Here is a 27,930-nt window from a genome sequence, read left to right as displayed (position 1 = left end):
CTCTCTGGTCATGCAATCACAGACATGAAGGTCGCTATCTTAAAACAAAAAAACTTCAAATCCAGACTCCAGCGAGAAACTGCTGAATTGGAATTCATTTGCAAATTGGATACTATTAATTTAGGCTTAAATAGAGACTGGGAGTGGCTAAGTCATTATGCAAGGTAGCCTGTTTCCTCTTGTTTTTTCCTAACACCCCCCCCCCCCCGCAGATGTTCTGGTTTAACTTGGATTTAAACTTGGAGAATGGTCAGTTTAGATGAGCTATTACCAGCAGGAGAGTGAGTTTGTGTGTGTATGGGGGTGGGGGGGATGTGAGAAAACCTTGATCTATGCAGGAAATAGCCCGACTTGATTATGTAAAGAGTTGTCACTTTGGATGGGCTAGCACCAGCAGGAGAGTGAATTTGTGTGGGGGGGTGGAGGGTGAGAAAACCTGGATTTGTGCTGGAAATGGCCCACCTGTTGATCACTTTAGATAAGCTATTACCAGCAGGACAGTGGGGTGGGAGGAGGTATTGTTTCATGATTTCTGTGTGTATATAAAGTCTGCTGCAGTATCCACGGTAAACATCTGATGAAGTGAGCTGTAGCTCACGAAAGCTCATGCTCAAATAAATTGGTTAGTCTCTAAGGTGCCACAAGTACTCCTTTTCTTTTTGCGAATACAGACTAACACGGCTGTTCCTCTGAAACCTGTCAGAATTTAAAACAGACATTTTCTGAATGCAAATATACTGTGCTTCTATGGTCATTATACTTCTAAACTGTCAAAATATTAAAGATCATCAGAATATTTTAACAACATTTTAAAAGGCTCTTACTGGTACTGCTTCAACACTATCTCAGCATATTTAATTTTCTCAGCCATAGATTTTCTCTCCTTTTCAGCTTCTTCAGTGACTTGTTTTAAAACCTGCTGGATTCTCAGAACTTCCCGATAAACATCATAATATAATTTTGATGCCTGAAAAAGGAAAACAAATATTCTATAAACTGTTTTCATTATGAAATGTAATATTCTAAACACAACTGTTCTCATTCAGTAATCTTCTGACTCACTTATTACTATTTGAAAGTTCGAATGTAGTGCTTTGGGATGTCACAATATTTAGCAATAAAGCACAGAATACCAAATAAGCAATCAGAGTAGAAGACAATGACAAAGCATGTATAAAATCTGATGATATCAAAAAGCCAGTGTTAGCAAGAGGGCTTTCATTTTGTTATAACATTTAGAAGTTATTGTGAAAAGATGGCCACTTGCATAGGAAGACAGAGACCAATGGAGCAGAACACAAAATCTTGGAAGAAGCCACTGAGTATGTACTCAGCAGCCTGACAGAATTATTACTTAAAGGCTCCTGAGGGGCTGTACAAGGCTGACATTCACTTAAGAAACAGAGAGGCCTGAGACAATGATGGAGATTTTCAAAGGCACAAATGAGATTTAAGCACCACATTCTCATTGACTTTCAATAGGAGTTTGGTACATAACTTCCCCCTCTGCCTTCCAAAATCTCCTCCAACAGTTATAGAAATCAGTGATTCACATAATAGAACAAAAATAGGAGTATATTTTAACCTAACGCCCTTATTAACTGCTCAGTCTTTTTCTTTGGGAAATAAAAACAACAACTATATACTCAATATTATCTAATTATTTTTAATTAAAGAGAAAATCAAGTGCCTGCTACAAGTTCCCAAGGCAATGAGGAGGATAAAACCAATAAAATTGGTGGAACCAGTTAATCCAAGCATCTGAATTAGAGCACAATTTAAATGTTGAATATTTTTTGTTTTAATATCTAATAACTTTTTAAAGAGGAAATATGTGAATGAGTTACCACAAGAAATGACCTATATTCTTATTATGCAATGTAGTGTTACACTACTTCTATGATGAGATTTTGCATTATTTCATTTAGTAATGGAAAGAAAAAAAAAATCAGTACTGGAAAAAGTACTAATTTAAAATTGCTTTGGTAAAAGTCTATTTCATGAATTGTATTTCAGATCATTTTGAAATTTTCACTGCATCAAATATATCCCAAGGCAACAAGAAGAATGGAAATAAAAAAATAAGTAGAAGAAAAAGTTAACAGCCTGACCTTTAATTAGCCACTATTTTGAAAATACCCTATCTGCTGATATAACAAAAATGTTAGTCTTTAAAAATAGAACATCTACTAAACTCACAGTCAGATACAACCTATGTACTTATCAACAAATATCACCCAGGCTTTATAAAAGAATTTAAAAGAGAGGAGTTTGCAGGAGTACCAGTAGTTATTCAGGTGTATGTGTATACACACACACACACACACACACACACACATATAAAGTGATGATATACTTGTTAATGTTGATTTTTATTTTAAAAGAAAGAAAATGGATCAATAGCAAATTTGTTTAAGATCATCATGCTATTTGTAAAGCTCTCTCATATGCATTTTTCCCCTTTTATTACGACACATTTGTGTATTTTGATATGTAATTATTGACTTCTCAATTAAAAATGAGCAGAATTTTAAAAAATATTAACAGGGTTTATTAACGACAACATTGAAGGTTATTCTAAGCCCAATGTTTTATTCTACAACAGAGACAATCTTTAGGAGAAGTTGTTAATAGTGATCACAAAAAAGTTCAATCTCTGGATTTCGTATCAAAATTTACAATATGCAAAATAAATATTACTGTAAGTAGATCTGGTAGCTACACCTGCAATTAAGTTTCCTAACACTTTTCATCATAAGTCCCTATTTTCAGCTGCTCATAATTTTGCCAGACTTTAACTGGACTGAAATTTTTCATGCTGGGCATTAGCTGCTTCAGTGAATGAGACTAGAGAAAAATACATTGCTTTTCCCATGTGTGATTGTGGTCTTCAGGGTCCAATACAAACTACAGTGCAGACTCAGGTAGGGTGCAAAAGTCCAGAGAGTTTACTGAAGCAGTTTCCCACAGCCCACCTTGACAGGGGTTCACTGCAGAAGTCTCATTAGGCCCCACAGGTATGTTCCAGGCAGCACAGACAGCCCAATAATCTATAGGCCCCTATCTATCTATCTATCTATCTATCTATCTATCTATCCCAGACAGCCCAACAGTCCCTTTTGTCGTAAAGCAAAGAAATAGTGCCAAAAACAGACTCAACAGTCCTATGTCGGGCTCACCTTCCTCTGGAGAGCTCTGGCTGTGCAGAGGTTCTGGGCTGGTCCTTTCCTCAGGGAGCAAAGGATAAGAGATTTACTCTCCTCCCTGAGCATCCCACTAGTGAGCTGTCCTCATCCCCTCTTACCTTCCCTTTCATTACCTGACAGCAAGAGTAGGTGTAGCTGGGCAGGGTTGAGTGTGCCTGCAGCAGCTCATTAACCTTTGCTGGTGCAGTGTGAGATTGGTATACCTAATCACACCATGTTAAAAAAAAAAAATCTTACAACCTTTTCTTTGTTTTGGGGCAGGGCCTTGAAATTTGACAGGGAGATATGCTTTTTGCTGTTCCTGTGAAAATCCTCCATATTTGGCCAACTTTATAAGCCTCTGAAAATTAAAATTCACACATGCTCAGTAGAAGTTTATTAGAATTCGACAGCATTATTCTCCAAAGATTCTGTCCACACTGAGCATGCTGCATCCCCATACAGCTCCAATATGATGACTGTGCTTAGCATGCTCCATCTGCAGAGAGCGACATAGTACTGCCTTGAATAATAGTTAGTCCTGCCTTGAGTGCAGGGGACTGAACTAGATGACCTCTTGAGGTCCCTTCCAGTTCTATGATTCTATGCTCCATTCTGGGGCTGGGAAGGATTATCCCTCTCAACTGCTCCTCCCAGCTGCTGTGGCACTTGGCATAGGTACTGAGACGAGGGAGACTCTGTCATGTGTTCTTAATGTTTGTGCTGGTGGTGGTGCCCAGGCAGCAAAGAAGAAGAGGAAGAAGCTGTCTGACTCAAATGGTTGAGAAGAAGAGGGAGGATAGGGGAAGGAGCTGAAGGATTATGGAACACAATTGTGAAGCTTCATTAAGTCACAGGCTGACATATCTAAATCCATGTTCAATGGTTATGTTATAACCTAGGATCTCCAGAGATGCTATAAATTACTGTTGTTCCATCTGAATGTCCCATTCTCCACTTCAGTGGTGCTCCTTGCTGGTACAGGGGTCCACCTGCATGGGTGTCAATGCTGTAAGGCTTAAGGCAGTAATATGAGTGTTAACTAATTCCTCTCTGAATAATTTCTCTAACATATTCACAACATTTGAAATAGCTAACATAAAGCTAAGGAAACTTTTCCCACCCATATTAGAAGATTTTTCATTGACATTAAAAGGTAAAGCTATCTCTTGCAAGTCCAGTGACTTTAGTAATTCAGAAGTTGGGCTTTATATATCATGAGCTATCTGCAAGCAGCACAAAATAAGTCGTAAAATTCTCTGCAGAAGCTCACTAATATGAGGTCTTCTTGGAATTCTAATGCACAGGCACTTATGGCAGCTATGGAAATAGAAAAGGGCTAAACTTTTTCACATGGATTTTATGGAGAAAAAATATCAGTACTATTCACACATCCAACAGTGGAACAACAACTAAAATTTGGAAACTGGAAAACACTGAAAGATAATTAACTAGATAAGCTTAATGATTAAAGAGAAAATTACTGAAACACTGACTGCAGACAAACACAGGATGATAGTATAAAATGTTTTGTTGAATTTTCCAGGTAAATATGTTTCCACTGTTTCTGGAACTTCATAAATTTGTTTTTAATCATATTAATACTGCAAGTACCATTAAACATTTGAGAAAGAGCCACATCTTTAGATGTAAAATCAGTAGCCTGAATTCCTCTGTATCACATTTAAAAGAAGTAATTACAAATGTATACTCCAATATGTTGTAATGCTAAAAATAAACAATTTTTATAAACTTTTCTTTTTGGGTTACAAAATGTGAAGAATGAACACTATTAGTTATAGATGCATTTTACAAAAACTATTGATAAGGATCACTAAGGCACATTAGAACTAATGTAAGCAGAAAACTCCTGTATTTAGTGCACCTCCAAGGTTCCCATCCTTTGCATGCAGTATATGGAACAGCACTTTGGCATTGGCAACAGATGGCAATTCTAAAAGTGCATGCCCCTAATTAGCAGAAAGATTTTAGTAAAAATATCCCTACATCATTACTATTTACCTTTCCATGTGCCAGCAATACAGCCTTCATAGCGTCACCCTCAAGATTCAGCTTTTCTTCCAGCAGAGGGCTGTATTTCTTCACAAAGTCTATATCCTCCTGAATCCTTCCATTAACTGCCTCTGTCTTAAGTATTTGGACTTTTACCTGTTGTAGCTGACGATTTGCACAGTCAAAATGCCACTGTAGTTCTGAGAAATCTTGAGTACAAATCTCATGTTCTGTTAAAAAAAATAGTGAGCCAAGTAGTATAAAAACATGAACATTTGAGTAACATTACACATATTTAATGAGCTTATAAAATATGTTGCTAAAATAATTGCAAATATTTTATAAACAGTTTGCTGTAAACCCTACTTTTTAAGGGTCAATAAGGGAACATGCATTACAAAACACATTACTAAAAGTTTTATTAAATGAAGAGCTGTTCAAATATGTTGCTTAATAATACCCAGTACATTACACTAGCAATCCTGTAAACTGAAAAGTGGTTTACAAGGAAGGAAAAGTGAATAAGAGAGCAGGTCTTGTTTGTCTGGAGCTCACTGCCTAGTCTAAGAATTTTTGACAGCTTTGAGAGTCTCTCTTATTGTACACTTTGGCTAAACATTAGTTACATATATCCTTAAATCCAAAATTAGATATATTGGGGAAAGCCATGTGACTAGTTTTCAATGTATCTACTTGTAGTAGGCAAGTGGGAGACACCACAGATTTGGTTTATTTAACATCCTACACATATGCACATCATGTGTCACTTGAAAGCTTATTACGTCTACTTTTAGATAAAGTATGATGTGGAGCTGTCAAGTGATCTCAATACCATAGAAACAGGGATAAACAATGACATCAACAAGTTAAAAATTTAATGACCACTTTGAAATATTTGCATTCATTTTGGGTTAATGACTGTTTCAAGACATAAAATTGGATTTATTTGTGACCTCAAAACATCACAACAACAATCTAAAGGGTAAAACAAAATCTTCTAATAAACTTGTACAGGTATCATTGAAATGTAACAGCACTGGTGACATTTCCAATCATCATCATCATCATCATCTTTTCCATCATTATGATCTCTGTTAAGAACACATAGGTTACCACAGTCTTCATTGCCTTGGCACGTACACCGTTCTGTGCAGGGAAGATCGTTCTGACTACAGGCACAGTTGACTGGGCAGTTACCATTACTTATATAGGCAGAAATAAGGTCTTGTAGAAGCTCAGATGCCACTAGGCCATTGAAGAATACAAAAGTAGTTCATCATGCACATTTTTCCATCCAGGTTGCAATGGGTAAACCAGATATTGGCTTACTATGTGCAAAGACATTCACATCTTTGTTTGCCAACCTTCTCTTATTACAAATCTTAAAAACTGTCCCCACTTCTTGTTAGGCCTCTTCTTTCTCTCATAGCTTTTACATATTCACTCAGGACATGTCTTGTGAGGGCTCATCTGACAGATGCTGGCTTCTTTCTTGTCAGTCCTACAATCCCACTACTGCCCTTTCAGTCTTTGATTATCGTTTTCTCTGTTCCCACACCACCCCAAATTCCAGTGAAAGAACAAGTTGTCTGATGCACAGCAAATTTCCCAGCTTCAAAGGCACTGTGTACTTTTTCATGGACATTTTACATATTAAGATTGTAGCTTGGTAGCTACCTGGCATAGCTGGGCCAATTTGCAGTAAAGAAGTATGCAAGCATGGCATGCTGTGTGTGTAGGTGAAGTTTCCAATCACCCTCTTGCTCTGCATGGATATTTAGAATACCTACATAAAGTAGACAAAATGATCCCAGAACTTGAATGTAGGAGACTGGCCATACCCCCATGTTCAAAATTCCACCAATAATGCTGAGTTACAGCATACTCAAACTCTTTAATGACATGTTGTGAGAACACAGCGTTAGCCAACATTTGCCAGACAAATGCTGGATCTACACAACTATCTCCTCCCTGCTCACACCATTTAACAAATGAATAAAGTTTCAGATTACTTAGGGCCTCAGATACTAGAGTCAAGCCACACGGAGCATGGTTGAATTGCATTCCAGTAAGCACTGGATCTGCAGTACAAGCTGCATACGCATCTGAGTCAACAAGTAGGTCTAGCAAGCCAGTATTTCCTCAGATTTCCCAATACATGCAAAAAACACCATAAGTTGTGAAAGCCACCCAGGTGAATGACACTGGTACCAAGTTCCTTTTGGAGCGTCCTTTTCACTTGCTGAGCAACAGCACATAGCTGCTGATCCATTGTCTGAACAGCATGCTGCTGTCCAAGAGCTGCTGACATTTCCTTACATTTCAGCATTATAATAAAGATGGTGGCCATGGCAGGTGGCTTGGCATCCACAATAGATGCATATGCAACTGCTGTGTAGGTGCTCTTCTTTGTTGCAAGCTTGTGGTTGAAACCAGTCCAAAATGGAATTGCCTGAGTATGAACAATATCAACATCATTTGGTATTGATAGGACATCACAAGCTAGAAGTCTTAAAAGACTCCAGGAGAGATCTCAGATAGTGTTCACTTGTAGGTGACAAGAGTTTATTTTCTCAAGTACTTTCTCATGGCAAGTCATTTCTGGTTTTCCAAAGGCTGTGCACTGCATAAGAGATTCTGATTGCCCAGGAAGAGTAAGTGACTTTTCTTTCCCACACTTCAGTGATATTTCTTGTGATGCTGGATTATTTGCAGGCTGTTCTCGAAATTCCACTCTAGCCATGGAATGGAAGGTATTCTTTCCATCAATGATCTCTTCGCAGATGTCTATATTATCATCTCCTTCATGGATGAGATTTTCACAAGCATGAAGTGGTACAATTCTATTTGGAATGAACATACCTCCCTGAAGACTGTCTACTTCAGACTTTGCAGCATTAGTGATGTACTGCCACAGCTCATCATAGTTGATTCAGAATCCATGAAGGTGTAGTATGTCAATTAAATTGAGAGACCTAAACTCATGGTGTAGCTGTACAGAAAGGCTTATGTGCAGTGGTGTGATAATATTGGAACTGTTAAATTTCATTCACTCTGTAACTGAGAGGCACCTTCTTTGAATGTCTTCTGAAGGATAATACTCATTGCTGGTTGAATTATATGCTTCTTTATCAACCAAAGGACAAACTCCTGCACAAACTGAGGTACAAAAGTAGCTGACCTCTGTAAAATACAATCACCTAGTTTTGGATAACAATCTGAGGCTTTCATTTTGTCTATTTCAGTCCAAAGAATTGAAGTGGCATTATACAAAACCACGAGTTCATTTGAAAGCTGTTCATCAGGCTTACGGGCCAGAAGAACATCCACAGAATATTTGGATGCCTTAAATTCCTGCTTCAGATTACTAGCAGCTTAGATAATATCAGCTAATATGATTATGCTGCTGTCATAAATATAAAGGGAAGGGTAACCACCTTTCTGTATACAGTGCTATAAAATCCCTCCTGTCTAGAGACAAAATCCTTTCACCTGTAAAGGGTTAAGGTAACCTTGCTGGCACCTGACCCAAAATGACCAACGAGGGGACAAGATACTTTCAAATCTGGAGGAGGGGGAAAAGGTTTTTGTCTGTCTGTGTGATACCTTTGCCGGGAACAGATCAAGGATGCAAGCTCTCCAACTCCTGTAGAGTGAGTAAGTAATCTAGCTAGAAAATATGTTTGGTTTTCTTTGTTTTTTGGCTTGTAAATTCACTGTGCTGGAGGAAATGTGCATTCCTGGTTTTGTGTCTTTTTGTAACTTAAGGTTTTGCCTAGAGGGATTCTCTATGTTTTGAGTCTCACTGCCTGTAAGATTATCTTCCATTCTAATCTTACAGAGATGTGCTCTTATCTTTTTTGTTCTTCTAATAAAGTTCTGATTTTTAAGAATCTGATTGGGTTTTTGGGTCTTAAAAATCCAAGGGGTTTGTGCTCATCTTGTTTATTCTCAACCCTCCCCAGGAAAGGGTGTGTAAGAGCTTGGGGGATATTTTGGGGAAATAGGAACTCCAAGTGGTCCTTTTCCCTGGTTCTTTGTTGAAGCACTTGGTGATGGCAGCGTTTTACCTAATCCAAGGGCAAAGACTTTGTGCCTTGGGGAATTTTTAACCTAAACTGGTAGAAATAAGCTTAGGGGGTCTTTCATGCAGGTCCCCATATCTGTACCCTAGAGTTCAGAGTGGGGAAGGAACCTTGACAGCGGCACAGAACAATGGTAGATTTGCCTTGGCCATGCTGTCCATGCAATGAAATTGCAGAACCATAGCGTTATTCTAATCTTGCCTGTAATTTGCTACTGGAATAGCTTCCGTTTCTACAACTTAGGGAAATAGGGCTTTATATCTTTGTAGCAGCTTGGACAGGAGAAGAGCCTTCTTATTGTACAAAAGATCATTGTCTCTCTCTCCAATAAATGGACACAAATCAGATGTCAAGAATAACAACATTCATAAACCAGTCGGAGAACACTTCAATCTCTCTGGTCACTCTATTACAGACCTAAAAGTCGCAATATTACAACAAAAAGACTTAAAAAACAGACTCCAATGAGAGACTGCTGAATTGGAATTAATTTGCAAACTGGATACAATTAACTTAGGCTTGAATAAAGACTGGGAGTGGGTGGGTCATTACACAAAGTAAAACTATTTTCCCATGTTTATTTCTTCCCCCCCCCAACTGTTCCTCAGACATTCTTGTCAGCTGCTGGAAATGGCCCACCTTGATTATCACTACAAAAGTTTTTTTCCCCCCGCCCCCTCCCCCCACTCTCCTGCTGGTATTAGCTCATCTTAAAAAAGTGATCACTCTCCTTACAGTGTGTATGATAACACCCATTGTTTCATGTTCTCTGTGTATATAAATCTCCCCACTGTATTTTCCACTGAATGCATCCGATGAAGTGAGCTGAGGCTCACGAAAGCTTATGCTCAAATAAATTTGTTAGTCTCTAAGGTGCCACAAGTACTCCTTTTCTCTCCAATCAGATGATAAAATGCAATGTCATGAGGTAACTGTAATATTGCAGTGTAACTAGATGATTTTGCTTTAAGATTCATTTTACTCAATTAGGAAGAAAAGCACACTGTGGGATAAAATGCATCCCTAAGCAATCAAGTCTTCCACCAATATTCTGTGCAAAATGTCATCATCTCTTCTTTGAAATGCCGTCTCCTTTTAATCAGTTGCGCTCTCAAATGTTTGTATTTTATGAAGCTTCTTATCCTTTTTGTGTGCTCTCAAGCAAAAAGTGCAACAGGACCAACTGCTGGAGAACGTGCTTGCACTAGTGGCTATAGAAGAGGGAGAACATGATGATCTCTGATTCAGATTCGAAGTCTGTTTTCTTTCCTGTGTTCAATACAACAGTGACGTGCCAAATTCAACTTTCTTTTGTATTACTGAAAGCAACTCCAGTGATAAAGTACCGGTTGCACATCTTCTAAACTAAAAAACTCATCCAGTAGCTGCCAATACAATTCATCTCTCCTGGCTTTTGCTGCCAGCATCACAGAATTCTGTCCAGCACTGGGGGCTTTTGACAATTTTGCATTCTTTTGATTTTTTTTGACAACACATTTTTCAAAATTTCATGAGAGTCTCTTTCTCTTTGATGTAAGCTTTAACAGGTTTGTATCTTCCATGTCTTCATATACTGTAACTTCCTTGTAGAGGGAAAATTCCCAAAGTATATTGTTAGAATTAACATTATAACCAATTTTCATCTAGTAAAAGTATAGACTTGTGCTAGATCAGATATAAATTAGATCTATATGTGAGTATCAAAATTGCCATTTTTGTTTAGTGAACACTTTGACTGAAGCCAAATACGCGGCTGTGTATTGTCATCTCTAACACCACTACTGTCTTGTGCATAAGTAACACTGAATTAAAAAGATGATTTCTAAAATATTTCAGAGGCTAGTACTGCATGCATAGGCAATTACAAATTAAAACTTTCTCATAGGCAGACTAGATGTTACATTGTATGTACAAAAAGCTTGCAAATGGAGAAGCATTAGGAATTCACATACATCTACATCTACCCACTATGCTGTACAAACCATGGCCACACAACCTACTGCTACTGGTGCACAATCTTCAGTATGACTGATTTGGTCAGCAAATTGCAGTTGAAAATATAGAAAACTATTATAATCACTTGTGAGATACTTTCACAATTAAGAATATGCAATGTTAAAGTCATTTCATGTTAGTATATTGCAAAATGCTGATATCTGTCGTTTTTGCCACATACTAAATAGCCTTATCATTTCTGGAAAAAAAATACTTGCCCATGCAAAACAAATAAAAATCTTTTACTACATTCTCATTTGGTAGCTTTGACCAGTAAGCACCTGTCATAAATATAAAGGGAAGGGTAAACACCTTTAAGTCCCTCCTGGCCAGAGGAAAACCCCTTTCACCTGTAAAGGGTTTAGAAGCTAGGATAACCTCGCTGGCACCTGTCCACAATGACCAATGAGGAGACAAGATACTTCCAAAGCTGGAGGTGGGGGGGAGAAACAAAGGGTTCTCTCTGTCTATGTGATGCTTTTGCCAGGAACAGAAAAAGAATGGAGTCTTAGAACTTAGTAAGTAATCTAGCTAGATATGCGTTAGATTCTGTTTTGTTTAAATGGCTGAGAAATAAGATGTGCTGAATGGAATGTATATTCCTGTTTTTGTGTCTTTTTGTAACTTAAGGTTTTGCCTAGAGGGATTCTCTATATTTTGAATCTGATTACCCTGTAAGGTATTTGCCATCCTGATTTTACAGAGGTGATTCTTTTACTTTTTTTCTTCAATTAAAATTCTTCTTTTAAGAACCTGATTGCTTTTTCATTGTTCTTAAGATCCAAGGGTTTGGGTCTGTGTTCACCTACGAAAATTGGTGAGGATTTTTATCAAGCCTTCCCCAGGAAAGGGGGTGTAGGGTTTGGGGAGGATTTTGGCGGGAAAGACGTTTCCAAGCGGGCTCTTTCCCTGTTATATATTTGTTAGACGCTTGGTGGTGGCAGCAATAAAGTCCAAGGACAAAAGGTAAAATAGTTTGTACCTTGGGGAAGTTTTAACCTAAGCTGGTAAAAATAAGCTTAGGGGGTTTTCATGCAGGTCCCCACATCTGTACCCTAGAGTTCAGAGTGGGGAAGGAACTGTGACAGCACCATATTAAAGTGCTGAAATTAACTTACCAGTAAAAACTGATGTCATAGTCATGTTGCAACATTTCTGAAACTGTGCACCATTGTTTCACCTCACCTACAGGCTTATGAAACCACTTGACAGCTCCACATCATACCTCATCTAAACGTACATAAAATTATATAAGATGTGGGTGTGTGTAGAGTGTTTACATTAAACTCCAAAAATATTGCTCTTTTTAGAGATCTGCCACGTGCTTATAGTACAAAGAGCAATTCTTTTATGCAGCATATACCAAGCCCACATGACAAGAATAAAATGAGGTTTGCCAGAAGCTGGGATTGGACAACAGGGGATGGATAATTCAATAATAGCCCTATTCTGTTCATTCCCTCTGAAGCATCTGGCACTGGACGCTGTTGGAAGACAGGATACTTGGCTAGATGGACCATTGGTATGACCTAGTATGGCCATTCTCATGTTCTTCTTCTCTGTCTTCCAAGACTCTGTGATAAAACTGATCAGCTCAATCTGTTGGATACTTTTACCATTAGAATCAGCCAAAGCGGAGGAAGGATGGTTCACTGGTTATGGTGAGAGGCTGGAATTTGGGAGACCAAGATTCAATTTCCTGCTTTGCCACAGACTTCCTGTGTTACCTTGAGCAAATCACTTAGTCTCTCTGAGCCTCAGAACCCCATTTGTAAAATGAAAATAATAGGTCCCTATCTCACAAAGATATTCCGAAGATAAATACATTAAAAATTATGAGCCACTCACATAATGTGGCCATGGGGGCCACAGGACAATAATACAAATAAAAATAAATAAGTGCATAAAAAAAGAGAGGCAGCCAAAGGCAAGTGATACAGATCTCCCTAATTCACAAAATTAAAACATCTGATAAAATGTACTAGCCATGAGGACTTTGCCTACAGTTAAGACATGTTGTAAACGTTTCCCAGCAATGCAAATGCCAGCTCAGCTGCAACAATATTGGAAACAGTTTTAGTGTCAGGAAACATGTGGATACCTATGTAAGTTAAACCAAGTAAATTAAAGTGAAATGCATTAGTTAAAGTGCATCAAACCCATGTGGATGCTCTCATTTCAGAAATAAAGTGGCATTCATTTCGTTTAGCTTAATTCACTTACTTTACATTCAAATCTTTAGTTAATTTGGCATCACTTTCTTGAGTATCCCCAAGTGGAAAAGCTCTTGGTGTGGCCACTGGCTGCTACAGGTGTTATTAACACCATGTCATTTAACCCTGCTCAGAAAAAGCCTACTCAATATTATATTACAAAAATACTAGTAGTAACTGGTGCCCTGACTATAACAGAATACCCAAATTCAGTGGTACCAAATTGATGGAAGTGAACACGTTTTATCAACTGGGGAAAAAGTATAGAAATGTTGCTCCTGTAGCAGACCTCGTAGGAAGGCCTTGGGAGAGTCAAACAACATTTGGATTCTGCTGAGCAGGACTCCTGTAAGGAATACTGGCCTGATCAGTGAAGTCAACTGAAAGAGTTAACTCTGCTCTGTGAGACACCATGAGGGAAAAACATATGGAAAAAAACCTAATGTGTCTTATAAAAAAAATCAATCAATCTCATGCCATTATCATCATCACCACCACCACCACCACCCCCCCCATAACTGCATTGGTTGCTGGGGCACCATCATTGATGAGCAATCAACCAATTGTCTCCACCCCTGACGACTGTGTGTCAGTGCTTGAGTCTCTGAGAAGTACATTCCTATCCATCTCTTCTGTCCATCAATCCATCCAAGGAGCATCTTGGATAGGCCAGATGATTTTGTTACATGGCCATACCACTTCAGCTTGCGCTTCTTCATGGTCGTCAGGAGGTCTTCATATGACTCAGCGCATTGGGTGATGATGTTGAGAACCTGTTCATTAGTGACATGGTTGAAGTAGAAGATGCCCAGGACTTTACGGAAGTATCTCAACTCTGCTACCTGCATTTTCTGTTCAAGTTCTGCTGTAAGGGTCCATGTCTCGCACGCACACAGAAAAATGGAGATGACCAATGCATGTAGCAGTTTCAGTTTTGATTCCAGGGAGACGTTCTTACTCCTCCAAATTGGCTTTAGCTTTGCCACTGCTGCTGTTGTTTATGCAGTTTTTACCAGAATTTCTGCCTTGGATCTTTCATCAGTGATGACTGCCCCCACATTCTTAAACTGTTTCACTGTCTCCAGCTCTTGTCCACTGACAGTGATATGTGAGCTGATACCGTCACGTTTGTTTTGTCATCAGCTTGGTTTTCTCTGCACTAATTTCTATGCCATATTTTGTGGAGGTTTCATCCAATCATTTCACAATGTTGGCAAGTTCATCTTCACTGCCTGCCAAGCCATCAATATAACCGCGAACCGAAGATTTGAGATTGTTCGCCCCCCAGTGCTGACTGTGCATATGTGATCTTCTATGGCATCAGTCATTATGATCTCCAAGTAGATGTTGAACAGTGTGGGCGAAAGAAGGCAGCCTTGCTGGATTCCAACAGTGGTGCAAAACCACTCTCCTATTGTGTCATTGACGAGAACTGCACTGCTGGCCTTGGCTTACAGTTGTTTAATGGTAAGAATAAGCTTACAACCAACACTGCACTTCTTCATGGCTGCCCAGAGAGCTTCATGCCACACTGTCAAAAGCCTCTTGAAGTCAATAAAGACATGGCAGATGTCCTGCTGGTGTTGTAAGTACTTCTCACGCAGAACACAAAGGTTGAAAATCTGTTCTGTGATACTTCTTCCAGCATGAAAGCCAGCCTGTTCTTCAGCGATAATAGTCTCCGCTTGTAGCTTCAGTCTGTTTGTCAAGGTTCCTTCCCCACTCTGAACTCCAGGGTACAGATGTGGGGACCTGCATGAAAACCCCCTAAGCTTATTTTTACCAGCTTAGGTTAAAACTTCCCCAAGGTACAAACTATTTTACCTTTTGTCCTTGGACTTTATTGCTGCCACCACCAAGCGTCTAACAAATATATAACAGGGAAAGAGCCCGCTTGGAAACGTCTTTCCCCGTATTTGGCTTATTTTCTCAGCCATTTAAACAAAACAGAATCTAACGCATATCTAGCTAGATTACTTACTAAGTTCTAAGACTCAATTCCTTTCTGTTCCTGGCAAAAGCATCACACAGACAGAGAGAGCCTTTGTTTCTCCCCCCTCCAGCTTTGAAAATATCTTGTCTCCTCATTGGTCATTTTGGTCAGGTGCCAACGAGGTTATCCTAGCTTCTTAACCCTTTACAGGTGAAAGGGTTTTTCCTCTGGCGAGCAGGGATTTTAAAGGTGTTTACCCTTCCCGTTATATTTATGACACTGTTCAATATGACTTTCAGTATCACTTTGCTGGGATGGCTAAATAAGCTTATGGTCTAGTAATTTTGACACAATTTCAGATTTCCTTTCTTTGGCAGAGTGATGATTAGTGACTGTGTCCAAGTGGAGGGCCACTCATCTAGTCTAGGACAAACACTAAAATGTCTTAATTATACCATTATATCATGGCATCAATAGAGGGCAGAATGAAGGTTCTTTGAGTGCCTAAACTGTGCATTTCTATACCTCAACATGTTTGCATTTCTTATGTGTACACTTATATCACACAGTAAGCTGGCCATTTAAGAGTGTGCAGTTATTCCTGAAAAGGGAGGACAAATGAAGAGTATAGCCCAGAATTCAAAGATTCCAAGGCCAGAAGGAATCATTGTGTTTATCTAGTGTGACCTCCAGCATAACACAGAATTTCCCCAAAATTATTTCTTTTGAACTAGACTCTCTTTTGATTTATACCATGAAAGGGGTGGATTTTGGAGGCTCAGACAGTGGGTTAGGTCAACTGCAGTGAACTGACAGTGCTTGGAGCCAGGAGTGCTGGGAATCAGCAAATGACTGAAACAGAAGTGAAACTTAGGAAGATGTAGAGGAAGATGCAGGGTCTGATGCCAGGTTCAGAAAGACCTTGCTACACTTTAACTATGAAATTCCTGGGTTTGTAATGCTTGAGATAGTTACAAAATCCCTGTAACGTTTTTTACCCTGAAATTACAGATATGTACTCTCCTGCTTACCTTCACTTTAGCATAGTTTTTGCATTTGAATAAATAACAACATCTATAATGATGATAATGACAATACAAGTTAATACAAGGAAAGAATCTCATCAGCTGGCTTTGGTGATGTAACTCAAGGGAGTGGAGTTTCAGAATTTTCTCACATTAGAATCCCATGCTGATTTTTTAAAAACAATATTATATCACTGCATATATTAACAAAACTGAAAATGTGTTAATTATATTCCATGTTCCAAACATTTCATATTTCTAATCAAAGTGCAGATGAGTATGCTGAAATTAATATGTCCATATGGTAATACATGAATATGATTTAAAGTATCACTGTTGAATGAGAAAGTAACCCTTTTAGTAGCTATAATCCTGAATTATTGTATTGAAGAATTAAAAATCCACAGTTATCAGTCTCCCCATTCTTCCTTGACAAACCGGTGTTTCAGTTGTAGCACGAATTTCTCCCGAAAGTAGTTTCAGATCGCTCTGTGAATGTGAACTGTGAGCCTGATGACCTTCTACCCCAATACCTCCTCTTTCCTCAAAATATGTTTGTAAAAATACCATTATGTTTTGCTTGCTTGACATATTGCCCTTCAGAAGGACAAAGGCACTCGTTGGAAGTGGATAAGGCGTGAACACAGAGTCTCCTGTTTCCAAAGCCACTATCAGTCATTGTCTAACGACAATTAAAATTCAGACTGATTATCAATGATAGATTAGGATAGGTAAATTAGCAACATACCACCCTTTTTTTTTTTTAAAGTTTAATAAGTTACTGCCACACAAAGGCAAAATAAAAAGAGTTAAAACTCATCCCAAATAAAGATGCAGGAATAATAATCAGTTTCAAATCAGAAAAACAACTTTAAAGAAAAAACTACAGAAAAACTTCTATTATAAAATTAACAGTTTTAGTTTAAGATTAGGCTTCATACATAAATTATTTTCTCTGAAAACAGTGCCTACTTTTAAACTTTTATTCTTATTCTTGGAAAGTTTTCTTTCCAAACTCTTGTTTTCTTTTTTAACTTTTAAACTGCTGTCACGGTTAAAAGGAAGTTACAACAAAGGTACTATAATACATAAAATGGTTCACCTTTAATTCACAAAATAAATGTAAATAGGGAACTTTGAGTATAATTAACAATAAAATATTGCAATACTTTTGATGACTATGGTGAGGTGTTATGTTTTTTTGTTTACAGCAGAGACAAAGAGGAATATTGACAGGCTTCTCAGTACACATCCTAAACCTATGACCACCTTCTAGATATTTGAGCACCGAAGACCAAAATCATCTAGCTCCTACTAAATAAGTTTTTTATCCAAGTATTTCTACATTTTACTTATTCCTAAAAACAATTTTTATTTTAGTCTAATTTTATGTTTTGCTCCTAGTTCACATTCCCTGCATCACCCTGAATAATTTCTTCCTCTTCCCAATGTTCATTCCTTTGATATATTTGTAGACCATTTTGTGCACTCTTATGCTATTTCCTAAATAAATGCTCAATAGTTCCATCGTATGTTCAATTTTTTTCTGCATAATTGTTTAAGTAAACCAAATTCCTAACAGTAAGTCAATAGTTTACTGCAGTGCTAGAAGAGCTAATGGGACTCCAGTATAACTGTACTTGATTATTCTCTCCCTTATAATAGGCAGACTACAACTTAACGAAAACTGTTAGTTTTAATCACAATACCTTTTTGTACAGCTATAGGGAATTGCTGAAGCCTCCAAATGGACATGCAATCAATTTTCATTGCAAGCTTTTTCTTTCGCTGTTTTTCCCGCTTCAAAGCTTCTTCAGCCTCTTTACGTTCAGCTTCTAGTCGCTTAATCAACTCAATGACCTCTGATAACACCGCTTCTGTTTCCTGCTTTAAGGTTAAAGTCCTGCTGTTTTAAAATACATTTTTAAAAGTTACATATAAAACTATATATATATATTTCTAAGTTTACACACACACACACACACACACACACACACACCCCTTTAGCTAAGTTCTCAAAATAAAGTTGTCCTATTTACATATACCGGAGTATACACAATTACTTGCAACACAAAACTGGCATTTTCAATAGTATTTTCCCCTCACTTTATTTCAGATACAGAGTACAGTAAATGTATAGTAAAATGGCTGACAACATAACCTCATTTGCTTATGGGGATACTATCCAGATAAGAGTACAACTGCAAAATTCTTCCAGATCCCTTTAATGTACTTTTCCTTGTAGAGAAAGTACCTTATTAAAACATCTGTAACTCTGATAAAATTCAATGACATCTCAATATCATTATCTTACCATGAGCATTTAGACTTAGTCAAAATTCCACTCTGTGAAAAGCTGCTACAAAAAACGCTTCAAGCACTCAGGATAAATTATTTCCATAAAAGAATCTCTGAGGTCAAGGTCTGCTGTTCTGATTTATACACGTACATAAAATATTAAAATGTTTAAACTACAGTCTTTAGGGTTTCAGCTGGGCCTCCCATTATGCACCTACAATTTAAGGGTTGAAGGGATCACCAGATCATCTAGTTGACCTCCTATACAACACAGGCCACTCCACTAAGCACAACCCAGGCTTTTCCATACAGAGTCCAACTACCAGAATTAGACAAAAGTATTACAGCCCCCAGGAGACCAAACTATTGTGTGCAGCAGGTTTAAAAAAAAAATAAAAAAATTGCAAACACAGAAAGGTAGGCCACAGCTTAAAATCTGTGGTGAAATCCTTGCCTTAATGAAGTCAATGGGAGTTTTGCCACTGACTTCAGTGGAGCCAGGATTTCACCTCTGCCGCTTAATATTTATTGACAAGTTATGCAACTGGCTTCCTTTCAATAAATGGAAAGTCAATTTTTTTTTATTTTTAAATCAAAACTTTAAAAGGTATTTGCTGAATATTGTTTTTAATTGCATGAACTGTAAAAGAGCCTCAGCCTTTTTGTCAAGACAACTGTATGAATGCATTGTATTATTATTACGATTATAATTTGTGTCCACAGGTGCCAAGCAAAAAAGGCTTCTAGAATTTCCAGCAGCCACAGAGGCTATTTTTGGCTGGTTCAAACCCTAAATGTCTAAAATAGAGTAGGGGTTTAATCACAGAAATGAAAGATGTCTCAGCATAAACAGAGCAATTTGTGAGACAATAATTTATCAGTACTTAATATGCTATTGTGTTTTAGTTCTCCACCTTGCAATTCAGGAAGATATTTACATTTTTAAAATATGTATATGTTAGGTATATTGCAATCATTGTTACAACTTTAAAAATTATGTTACACAAGGGAAAACAAATTTACTAGTAAAATTCTGTCATTCAGAACGAACACATTGAAACATCTTTACCTTCATAATAAATCCCAATGTCTTTAACATCCAACTTAGAGGAGTTTGATAACCAGGTATCTTCACTATATTCAGTGCTGTCCATATCTGAAATCCTATATGTACAGTCAACTGTCAGTAACAATTTTGTCATTCAAAATTGTTTACTACATATTAAACAGACGCTGACAAATAAATATTGACTTTTAGGACACAAATTAACATGTTCCATTTTTTAAAAAGGAAGGTGCTGCTCTTCTGGTAAAGAGCCTTAGGGAAAAACACAGATAAATAAACTGCCTGATTCAGATGAAAGGATAAAAGGTCTTGGATAAAAGGTCTTGTCCTCAGAAAACTGATCGTAAGCTCAGCCATTAGGGCCTGCAACTCTTTTTGCTGAAGTCATGGCTATCAGGAATGTGGTTTTCTGAGACTGGGGGCAGTGGACAGGATGCAAGGGGCTCGAACAGAGGGCCCATCAGAGCTGCCAGAATCGTGTTTAGGTGCCACAAGGGAACCAGTTCTTGGGCCAGAGGATGTAAGCAGAGAATCCCCTTCAGATATCTCATCACCATGGCATTAGAAAAAACAAACAGACTTCCCTTGAATGGGTCGGGGAGGGGTGGAACACGGATACTGCTGCCAAATGCAGTCTCAGCAAACTGAGTGCAAGGTGTATTGTGGATGGCCCAAAGTTCCAACACGCTGACATGGAGTGAGGCTTCCTGTTTTGATCACAGGCCCTGCACCCTCAACGAGTCAAGATGCATCCCCCAACCCAGAAGGGAAGCATCGGTAACCACTAACTTGGTTGGAAAGGGCCAAGTGAAGGGGACTCCTTGTCACACATTGTGTGGGGACTCCCAGCAGTGCAAGTAATTTAGGTCTGCTGGAGGAAGGTAAACCAACCTGTCCAGAGAATGCAAGGCAGGGCGGTAAACTATCCTGAGCCTCATCTGAAGAAGGCGAGGATGCAACCTGGTGAACTGGATCACCTGTGTACAAGCAGACACATGGCCCAATAGACTCAGAGACAGACAGACTGTCGTGGAAGGCTGAGATTGCAGACTGAGGCAGAGCTGTTGAATTGCCTGGAAGCAGTTGGTCAGCAGGAACACCCTCAACCTTGTGGAATCTAAAAGGGCTCCAGTGAACTTCATTTCTGAATGGGAGCCAAAGTGGACTTTGCAATGTTTAAAATGAGTCCCAGACAGTCAAGAAAATGCAATATGGTGTCAACATGGGCAAGAACCTCCTCTCTGGAGCTGCCCTTCAGCAACCAGTCATTGAGGTATGGGAAGATGTGGACTTCCTTCCTCCTGAGATATGCCATGACCACAACCATGCATTTCGTAAAGAAGCAGGGGCCAGAAGAGAGGCCAAAACAAGAGAAGTGTGGCATTCTACCACCAGAAAATGCAGAAACTTCCTGTGGCTCAGTAGAATGGCCACATGAAAGTAAGCATCCTAAAGGTCCAGTGCAGCAAACCAATCATTCTGAGACAGTGTAGGGAGGATAGCCAACAGAACGACCATGTGGAATCTCATGCACTCAATGGATTTTTTGAGGCCTCAAAGTTCAAGAATTAGGTCTTTTCCAGCCCTTGGATTTTGGTATCGGGAAGTACCGGGAGTAAAAGTCATGGCTGTAGTGTTCCAGTGGAACCTCCTCTGACACTCCGAACTTCAACAGCGCTGACCTGCTTGATGAGCAGTGTCTCGTGAAAGAGGACCCTGAAGAGGGACAGGGAAGGGAAGTGGAAAGGGGGGGAGGGGCATAGAATGGAACTGAATTGCATAGCCTGATCTGACAGTGTCTAGGATTCAGCTGTCTGAGGTAATCAAGTCCCAAGCATTGTAAAAGTGGACCAGCCTATCCCCAAAGGGATAGGGAGATGAAGGGGTTGGATTAATGATGAACCAGTGCTCCGAACAAAGGAGTCAAAATGGGCATTCAGCCTATGGGGGTCGGGCATGTGAACTGTCCAAAGCCTGAGCCCAAATGCTTCCTCTTGTGGGATCTATCCTTCTTCCCGCTGTTTCAGGGAGGGAAAGGTTGTACAAAGGAATGGTCCTGCTGTGCCCTATCGTGGCATCTTTGTGAGGACAGTATGTTCACTCCCAAGGACCTCAAGGCAGCCCTGGAATCCTTGAAGGAGAGCCAACTGTCATCAGTCTTGTCTGAGAATAAGACTCGGCTGTCAAAGGGTAAGTCCTCAGTGGCTTACTGGATGGATGTCCAGAGCAATCCCAGAGTTGTGCAGCCAGGAAGTCCTCCTCATAGTCACTGCAAAGACCATGACCTGGGCTGAAGTGTCCACAATATCAAGGGCAGACTGCTGGGATGTTTTAGCCATCAAGCAGTCTTCCGCAACCAATACCCAGACCTCCTCATGCAAGGCCTCAGGTAATTGGTCCTCGAATTTAGACATGGCTGACCAATTGAAGAAATCATATTTGGATAGCAAAGCTTACCGATTTTGCTCATTTGTGGGGTGATGGGTTCGGTCACAGAGAACCCCTTGGGACTGTCACCTGATATGCTGAAACTACATCTGAGCCAGTTTTGTTTGCCAGCTTGGGACACCAGAATCCTGTCTTGTTGAGCCAGACATACTAGCCTGCTGCAACACAGACCCAGGGTCTGAACCATGCCCCCAAAGCTACAGACTTAACTGAAAACAGCTCAGCAAGTACTCCTGTTTCCAACACCCAGACACCCAGCTCCCAATGGGATCCAACCCCCAAATAAATTTGTTTTCCTCTGTATAAAGCTTATACAGGGTAAACTCATAAATTGTCTACCCTCTATAACACTGATAGAGAGATATGCACAGCTGTTTGCTCCCCCAGGTATTAATCACTTACTCTGGGTTAATTATTAAACAAAAGTGATTTTATTAAGTATAAAAAGTAGGATTTAAGTGGTTCCAAGTAACCACAGACAGAACAAAGTAAGTTACCAAGCAAAATAAAACAAAACATGCAAGTCTAAGCCTAATACATTAACAAACTGAATACAGGTAAATCTCACCCTCCGAGATGTTTCAATAAGCTTCTTTCACAGACTAGACTTCTTCCTAGTCTGGGCCTAATCCTTTCCCCGGTACAGTCCTTGTTAGTTCCAGCTCAGCTGGTAACTAGGGGCTCTCTCATGACTGGCAGCCCCCTTTTATATCTTTGCCACAAGGTGGGAATCTTTTGTCTCTCTGGGTTCCCACTCCTCCTTCTAAATGGAAAAGCACCAGGTTTAAGATGGATTCCAGTACCAGGTGACATGGTCACATGTCCTGTGAGACCCCAAGCCTCCATTCTTCCTGGGCTGACTCACAGGGACACAGGAAGACTTGCAAGTAATCAGAGCCATTTCCAGCCAATTGTCCTAGCCAATGGGAGTCATCAAGATTCCAAGCCACCATTAATGGCCCACACTTTGCATAATTACAATAGGACTTCAAAGTAATACTTCATATTTCCAGCTTCAGATACAAAAATGATACATTCATACAAATAGGATAAACACACTAAGTAGATTATAAGCTTTGTAATGATACCTTACAAGAGACCTTTTGCATAAAGCATATTTCTGTTACATTATATTCACACTCATAAGCATATTTCCATAAACATATAGAGTGCAACATCACAGTGGGGACGATTAAGTATAGATCTTCCTGCCCAGAAGATCCAACCTCTGGGAGTCTCTGCCCTTGGGGGTAGACTTGAACTTACCCTGATGAACCCTGTCATTTACTGCCGTTATGACCAGGGAATTCAGGGCCAGGTGAGAAGAGAACCCGTCAAATCCTTGCATGAGAACAAAGTAGTGCTTTTTAATGCACTCAGCCACCAGTATACCGCAGCCGGTGTACTCCACAGGGCTCTCACTGGCTCAAGTAGCACATCACTGATCAGGAGGGTCACTATCCGAGGGATGGAGGGCTGTAAAATGTCCACCAGTCGATACATGTTCTCTTGAAGAAACTCCACCTGGATGCCTACGAATGTGGCTACGCTGCATAAAAAGCCCTCCGGAATAGAGGGGGAGGAGAAACCAGGCAGCACAGCATCGTCCAGCAATGAGGAAGAAGGTCTCGCCTGAGCCAAACTGACTCTCACCCATGGGAAGACATCCCAAAAGGGAGGACTCCAGCAGCTCTGCAGGGAGCAAGTCCACCCATACCTGGGCTTGCAGTTGAGCTGAAACCACTGCCATTGACCTGGCGGGTGACTTCAGCATCGAATGGGATGAAGAGCAGGATCTCTGAGAATTTATCAGGGGATGAGGAGCGGGAAGATCATCAGACCCTTGGAACTCATCAGATGATGCAGAGCAGGAAGATGATGGTCCCAACTCAGAATCAAAAGTGTCCCAGGATCTCAGCAACATGGGTGGAGCAATGCCTGAGGGAGCCAATAGGCAGTCTGATTCATCCGTCGCCCAGAACAAGGCAGGAATCGGTGTCCCCAGTGAAGGCAGAAGGCTCAATGCAGAGCATGCCATTTCTGCAGGCAGTGTCGGTCATGCGTAAACAGCGGTACCAGAGCACCGAAATACATCAACATCAAGGATGGCAAAAGCTGCCATGGAAGCATCTACAGTGTTTAATGCAGTGAGGCTGAAAAGGGTCCTGGTGCTGAGGTCTCCACCCCAGGAACCGATTCTGGTATTGGCTCCATCTTCACCACAGGGAGGGGAGCATCTGGATGCAATGCTTTCAGACACAAGGGTTCAGCGGCTCACTCCATCAGAGGGGCTATAGGTGCCGTAGCCCTGGGAAAGTCCTGGACCAAGAGTGACATTGGGACCAGAAGGCAGAGTAGGTCTGCAGCTGCCTGGTACACCAGCAACATGGATGCAGTCAGTACCAGCCTCAATGGATGCCCGGAGGCCTGAAGTGGAGTAGATGGTACAGGATTTCTGACTTTCCCGTTCAGTACCAGGGAAGGGTCAGTGGTACCAGTGCCATCCCATGTGCTGGAACCAGTCCCATGCCAATCTGCACTTTTCCTGGGGGAGGCAGAGGAGTTGTCCCACAACCTGGAGTGGTACCAACTGATCTTATGAAACCTCTTCCTCGGATCCTCTGTCTCTTCAGCAAGGCACCTACCCCAGAACAAAAGGTGGAAGTGTTCTCCGAGCCCAAGGGTGATCTTCAACCCAAGAAAGGCCTCAGTACCAGATCAGACCACATGGTCTGTTCAAGCAGGTGCTGCTTGTGGTGAAGGTCCTGCACCACCTGAGTCCTCTTTTTAAACAATTTACAGATCAATCAATGCTCCTTAAGGTGGACCTTGCTAAAACAAAGCAAGCACCTTGTATGGGGGGGTCACTGTTGGAGATCACCCCTCCACACAATGGACAATGTTTAAACCCTGGTGAAAGCATCACTGGGGATCACTATCTACTGACTACTAACTAATACTAACCACCTAACTGTATACAAGAAACTAGACTAAGACTGAATGCAAGGTTGTAAGACTACAACCACACAGAGCTCCTACTCCAGCCACAGGCAGTGAGAAGGAACTGAGAGGAGTAAGAGCGCCGCCGCCTCATAAAGCAGGGGAGGGACCACACCTATGAGGTGCTAGCGATGCCCTTTTACAAGTACTGCTAGGCATAAGTCTCCAGCTCCAGTGAGCTTGGCGCTCACACGCCTACGTGGAATACACATCGGCACCCACTTGAAGATGAACTTACTACTATTTCCAATTCAGCACTTCCAATTATGAAGTAGAGGAGGCTGGATAAATACAGATGTGAGCAGGATGCTTACTGGAGTGAACTTTGCTTATGTGAAGAAGTTAAATTCAACTGCTTTTGTACTAAGCCACAACAAACCAAACATGGTGAATACTTAAGTTTAAAAGCAAACAATATATTCCAAAATAAAAGAACGTAACAGCAAAGCTATAGAGAGTGTTGCTATTATACAAGAAAATAAATTTGAAAAAGAAAATTAAGACCATGTATCATTCTAGTCTTGCAAGATTTTGAAAATGATATACTTCTATCTTGTATTTTCTAATAATATACGATACACTTCAGAGGTATAGGTAGGATGACTAACTGAGCAGGGTAAGGTTTAAGTACCGCATTAATTGGCTTATGATCGGTTTTAAAAGAGAGTAACTGTTTGCCGGGATGTCTTTTGACACCTATAAAGCCAGCAGTTATAAGTCCCTTGACTTTTACGGGTCCTGTTGTATTGATTTCAACAGTCACAACAGTTCCCAGCCAATTATCTGCTACCAAAGGCTTGAGCAAGACACGGTGGCTCAACTTCCACTTGGAGAGGTGGTGGCAGGGATCCCCCACCCAGAGAGGCAAATGCAGGGGCCCCTTTTCCTGCCCAAGAGCAGCAGCAGAGATCCCACTTCCCACAGGGAAGCAGAAGATTCCCCCTTTCCCTACCTGAAAAGCAAGGGTGGCAGCAGAGGGACCCGACAATATTTACCCCATCACCCAGTATGTATCCATTTGGGGGGCTGGGAGGGGACCAGTGCATTCTTCTCTTGACAGAGTCCTCTGCTTGGATGCTGTTGGTGGGCACCCCAGAGAACTGAGTCTCGGCATTAACTCCCTGTTGAGTTGCGTGGGCCAGCTCTTTCATCTCAGAGCTATTGTTTCAAGCTGTCTGCTGACTCAGGCAGATATCACTGCATCAGTTACTTTTAATACACATTTTTAAGGGTTTCTTTACAACCATGAGGGCTAGAAACTTATTTATTAAATGAAAGCCGAAATTCTGGTGTAATCACATGATTCCAGGAGCTAGGGCCTTATGCACAAGCATTTAGTGCTTATGCCCAGTTGCTGCAGCCATGTGTGTTCTACACATACAGCACTGCAGCCATCAGCTCTCCAACATGTGTCACTACATCTTTCCATCTGCCCTATACAGCTTGCATAGACAGTGGGAAGTGGGGCCAACACCAAGGAAGTGAGGAGGGAAGGGAAAGCTGGAGACAGAATCTGGGTAATGAAGAATGTGGGAGGCCAGCCGTTGACCTCCACTATTGGGTGGATGGACGGTCAACAGTAGAATTTTCTCATCCCCACTCCCTGCCTGAGCCCATCTCAGCTCCCACTCCTCTTATCTAACTGCAGTTCAAAAGGGAAGTATGAAAGAGACCCAGACAGAGAGAACACAGAGCTGACAATGAAGTGGGAGGAAGGACACAGTTGATTCAAAAACAGCTGCAGCCACAGCACCAGACAGCTACACCTTCAGATAATTAAGACCCCAGATATGGAGAGAAGATAACTGAGGGGATAAAAGTTGGAGGGGGGAAGAGGGGGAGATGAAGACAGAGAGCTGAGGTCCTTAAGGAAGAAAGGACGAAGAAGGAGTGATAGGAAGGGAACGAAAGAGACTGGAAGTTTGGGAAGAGGAAGGAAAGACTAATGAGTGGAAAGGAAACACTGGGAGGACCAGAGACTGTAAGAATTTTTGGAGAGGCTAGAGCGTGTGTAGAGTCTTCTGAAACTGGAAGGAGGCACCAGAATCTGAAAAGAGTGGTACAGAAAAATAGGATTTAGAACATCAGCCACGGACTGCTACTGGAGACACCTGGAAAATGTCAGAAGGGGAGAAGTTCAAAGATGGTTAAGAATACCAGAAGAAGCCCAAGCAGAACATTCAGACTCAATGGAAGGAGGAGGGAACTCAATGCACAGCTTGGGAGCCTGTTACTTTCCCATCCATGCTTCCCCAGCCATATGGAGCATTCCTGGATCTCAGGAAACTGAAAACAAGGACTTTCTCTCTTGGATAGATCTTAAAAAGCCTCTTGGGGCAGCAAATCAGCAGCTGACCAGAAACAGTCATCTACGCACCCAGTAGCTTGATATCAATAGAACTTTTCCTCATTTTCACTCTCTTTCATTGGTAAGGAGTAGGGGAAAGGGCACCTAAGAGTTAGTTGATGGCTGTCTCAAAATACTAGAGAGGGTAGGAGGTGCTATTTTTCAATTGTTAAAATAAATGATAAATATTTGAAAACAGATGGATAAAAAAGTAATAAAGCATTTGAAAGTCAAGGGTTACAATAAATTAGGCAAGGGTTAAAAAGAATTTATAAAAACAGGCAACATTTAAATACCAATACTAATAACACCACAATTACAG

The 27,930-nt window shown here is 40.4% G+C and overlaps 1 protein-coding gene across 1 annotated transcript in view; it reads right to left on the bottom strand.

Moving 5' to 3' along the window:
- Nucleotides 1–27,930, bottom strand: part of CCDC178 (coiled-coil domain containing 178) — a 364,864-nt gene that overhangs the window by 296,941 nt on the left and 39,993 nt on the right. The window contains 3 exon segments of the mRNA XM_048840566.2: nt 825–967; nt 5,208–5,428; nt 18,159–18,355. Coding sequence (XP_048696523.2) covers nt 825–967; nt 5,208–5,428; nt 18,159–18,355 — 561 coding nt within the window.

The sequence above is a fragment of the Caretta caretta genome, chromosome 2, assembly GCF_965140235.1.
Source record: "Caretta caretta isolate rCarCar2 chromosome 2, rCarCar1.hap1, whole genome shotgun sequence".
In the NCBI taxonomy this organism is placed as follows: domain Eukaryota; kingdom Metazoa; phylum Chordata; order Testudines; family Cheloniidae; genus Caretta; species Caretta caretta.
The sequence above is the reverse complement of the archived record's forward strand: the minus strand, read 5'-3'. Positions and strand labels throughout refer to the sequence as shown.